General features: G+C 36.0%; 1 protein-coding gene across 1 annotated transcript in view; it reads right to left on the bottom strand.

Annotated features, from left to right (window-relative positions):
• Nucleotides 1-1,189: 1,189 nt before the first annotated feature.
• LOC118749490 overlaps nt 1,190-4,320 on the bottom strand; it is a 4,631-nt gene continuing 1,500 nt past the window's right edge. The window contains exon 3 of the mRNA XM_036484285.1: nt 1,190-1,366. Within this exon, the coding sequence (XP_036340178.1) occupies nt 1,190-1,366 (177 nt within the window). The remainder of the gene's footprint in view (nt 1,367-4,320) is intronic.

The following is a 4,320-nucleotide window of genomic DNA, read 5'->3' as shown; positions in this document are numbered from 1 at the left end:
TGTTGGCACCCCTGTTGATGCCAAACAAGTTTGAGCAGAGAGTAGGCAGGTGGCCTAAGCGGCGGCATAACGGTTCCACTTGCGATTGCGCTAAACGCTTACACGTATACATATGCGCTTGGAGAAGAGACTGCGTTTAGTTCTACGCCATATGACGCCATGCGCGAGAGAGAAGAAATGTCTGCCTGAGCAGGAGGGAGTTAGCAAGTGCGCAAACATTAGCTGTCGGAGTCGACGACATAACTGTACGTTTACAAATATATGTACAACATATGCGCTTGGAGAAGAGACAACGTTAATTCTTCGCAATGTGACGCCATGCGAGAGAGAGAGATAATTTTTGCGTCGCTCATCAGTAGCTCGTTTCTGTAACAATTCTCTACCAAGGCGAATTGAGATATGAATTCGCCGCCCTGTTCTCTACTGCTAATTAGTAGGTGAGAGTGACATATTTTCTCTACCAGTAGAGAAATAATCGGTAGAGAAAAGTTACAGAAACGGGCTACATGACTGCCAATTCGGATGAAAGCGTGCCATTGTTGTGTACGACCGAATGTTCGATTCCGGTTTCGCTTTGACGGTTAACCGACAATATTTTCATCTTCGTGTAAATGTTGGGCTTCCGCAAAAAAATAGACGTTATATTTTGACTTCCACGGCAAGATTATTCTTTTCACGGATAAACAACGGATAATTTACGTCAAATTATCAAATAGTGTAGCACATATTACCTGTAGCACACCTACTGTAACATATGTATCTCAATTGTAACACACTTGTAACTGTAGTAGCTTTAGGTAAAGAACTTATAAATGTAACATAAAAATAATTTTTTCATTCATAAATAGACTGGCAAAGAATAAAGAAGAAAAAAGAACTTTCCTGCAAAATTAATATTATTTTAATTGAAGAAAGAATACTATAATAATCAGTTGCGGTATGGACACGCCTTCCAATGAAGTTTTGAATGTTTTAAAAACATATACCGTTGCACAGCTGAAAACAAGCCTGCGAAAGCTTGGGGAGGAGACCAGCGGCACCAAAAACGAACTGGTGCTCCGTTTGGTCAGTTTGCATAATCGAGGTGATTTTCTGCTACCTCTACGCAACTGCGAAGCCAGTAGTGTAGATAATCAAGCATGTGCTTCAATTGGCGAAATTTTTGAAGCAGGCGGTATCGGAAGCTGTATTAGTTGATAACGACATACGCAGCGCCGAAGTGTATGGTGGCGATGAGGCGAGCGTCGGCAGATATGCGCAGCTGATGAATTGTAATGGTGATAGTAGTCAAAATGAGTACAGCGGGGCAAATACAAGGCAGAACGGAAACGGAAAGCGAATGAATATTCAAGCAAATGAGTGGGAACTGTTGAAAAAGGAATTAGAAATAATGAAACGAGAGAATGAAATGCAAAAAAGAGAGAACGAGTTACTTAAAAGAGAAAATGAGATGCTGACAAGAATTAATAAACAACAAAACTCTTATGACGATGAAATATGCACTAGTTCAGGCACAGGATTTACTAGTATGAAGAATTTTATGCTGGCAAAAGAAATAATACCAGATTTTACTGGCAACGGTGACTATTTTCAGCAGAGTGAAGCTCAGCTGAAAAGTGTACAAACCGCATACGATTTAGATGAAAACAATACGAAGGCTCTAATTTCAATTAAATTAAAAGGTCGAGCTTTAAAGTGGTTTTATTCGCGATCTGATATAATGTCAATGAGTGTTGCAAATTTACTGGTAGAAATGCGGATGTTATTTGAAGATCGCTCAAGCCGACTAGCTTTAATGAAGGAATTCGAAGGAAGAAAGTGGCATTCTAATGAATCGTTCCAGGAATATTTCAATGAGAAGTTAATACTATCAAATAAAATTTTGATGAATGAGGCCGACTTATTAGAACACATTATTGAAGGAATTCCTGATTATTTTTTACGTTCGCAAGCAAAAATACAGCGGTTTAGTAATAAACAAAGCTTGCTCGAAGCTTTTCAAGAGGTTGACTTGATGAAGGTCGGTAGTAGTGCAAACGATAAAGCGGTTCAGCAATCAAAATCGAAGAGGTGTTTCAATTGCAATTCCCTAGGTCATGTAGCAACTGAATGTCGCAAACCGAAACGTGAAAAAGGAGCATGCCACGTATGTGCACAATTAGGACACTATGCTGCTGAATGCCCAAAAGGGAAGGTTCATCACGTTGGGGAGCAAGATGATGACAATTGTGATGATTATGTAAGGTACATTGAATATTGTTTTATAAAAGGAAGTTATAAGTTTCATTCAACATTAGGTACTCTAATTGACACTGGCAGTGCAATAAGTTTAATTCGCCAACAGTTCGTGCCCAATGTTGTTCTTATAAGAAACTATAAATCTGAATTTAAGTTTTTCGGTATTAATAAATGCCAACTTAAAATAATTGGCCAATTAAAATGTATAATTGTATACAACAATAGTCAAGTAGAGTTGAATTTGTATGTTGTTCCAGATGAAACTATGTCATATTCTGTAATTTTAGGTAGGGATTACTTGAACTTAGCTAAATGGAAACTTAAAAATGAAATGAGTAGGATCATGGATGATAATAGTACTAGCTTTGAGAAAGAATGTTGCAGTTTAATGAAAATTGATTTAGATAAGGAGTCATTTATTGATAATAATGAAATAAGTTGTGAAACTAAAAGAAAGTTTGATAAAATATTTAAAGAATGTCATTTGTACTGCAAACGCCCTGATGAACCAGAAACCGATTGTAGAATGAAGCTTTTGTTGAATAATGAAAAGCCTATCCACTACCCTCCACGGAGATTAGCTTACAATGAAAAGGAAAAAGTTCAGGCTATACTAGATGAGTTATTAGAAAAAAACGTGGTCAGGCCGAGTAAATCCGAATACTCATCTCAAATAGTATTGTTGCTTAAAAAGGCGGGATACATACGGCTTTGTGTAGATTATCGGACATTAAATAAAAATACTTTGAAAGATAATTATCCAATACCATTAATAGATGATCTTTTAGATAGATTAGTTAATAAAACTATCTTTTCATTATTGGATTTAAAGAGTGCATTTTATCATGTGCGAATGAATGAAGACTCCATAAAGTACACATCATTTGTTACTCCTTTGGGGCAGTTCGAGTTTTGTAGAATGCCATTTGGGCTCAAGAATGCTCCATCTACTTTTCAGCGTTTTGTAAATTATGCTTTCGATGATTTAGTTCGATCGGGCAAGGTAGCTATTTATTTAGATGATATAATGGTTGCTACTAATTCTGAATATGAGCATTTGGAAATAATGAAGGATGTATTTGACAGACTAGTTAAAAATAAATTAGAATTGAGAATTAACAAGTGCCAGTTTATGAAGTCCGAAATTAAATATTTGGGTTACTGGATATCGAAAGATGGTATAAGGCCGGATAAAGGCAATGTAGATGCTGTTGTGAATTTTCCGATTCCGCGTAGTACTAAGGAAGTACACAGTTTTTTTGGGGCTTTGTTCATATTTTAGGAGGTTTATTAAGGGGTTTTCTGTGGAAGTTCAGCCGTTATACCATTTGATTAAAAAAGATGTTAAATTCAAATTTGAACAAAAAGAGATGGATTGTTTTGAAAAACTAAAAGCTAAGTTGTTAGCAGCACCAACATTATCAATATATAATCCAAAGGATGAAACAGAATTACATTGTGATGCTAGTTGTCTTGGTTTTGGGGCTATTCTTTTACAAAAAAAAGTAGATGGCAAATTCCATCCAATATTTTACTTTTCAAAACGAACTACCGAAGCAGAATCCAAGTACCATAGTTTTGAATTGGAAACTTTAGCGATAATTTATGCTTTAAGGAGGTTAAGGATATATTTGCAGGGATTAAAGTTTCGTATTGTGACTGATTGTAATTCTTTGACGCTAACACTAAACAAACGAGAAGTAAATCCTAGGATCGCCAGATGGGCTCTGGAACTGGAAAATTTTGATTACAATTTAGAGCATCGAAATGGTTCAAAGATGGTACATGTACACGCATTAAGTAGAATTTCAAATGTGCTAGTTTTAGAAGAAAACACGTTTAAACAGAACTTATCGATTTGCCAGAACAGAGATCAAGTTATAACACGGATTCGGGAAGAGTTGGAGAAAAAGGATAGTAAAGTATTCGAAATGAGGAACGGACTTGTGTATCGAAAGGTTGGAAAGGAAATTTTATTTTATGTTCCAAAGGAGATGGAAGAAAATAAATTACGCATATATCACGATGAAATGGGTCATTTAGGATGTGATAAAGTATTGCATTCAATATCAAAAACTTATT

This window comes from Rhagoletis pomonella, unplaced genomic scaffold (assembly GCF_013731165.1).
Source record: "Rhagoletis pomonella isolate Grant_MI unplaced genomic scaffold, Rhpom_1.0 Rhpom_scaffold_00017, whole genome shotgun sequence".
Classification (NCBI taxonomy): domain Eukaryota; kingdom Metazoa; phylum Arthropoda; class Insecta; order Diptera; family Tephritidae; genus Rhagoletis; species Rhagoletis pomonella.
Note: the sequence above shows the minus strand (reverse complement) of the source record. Positions and strands in the feature narration are given on the sequence as shown.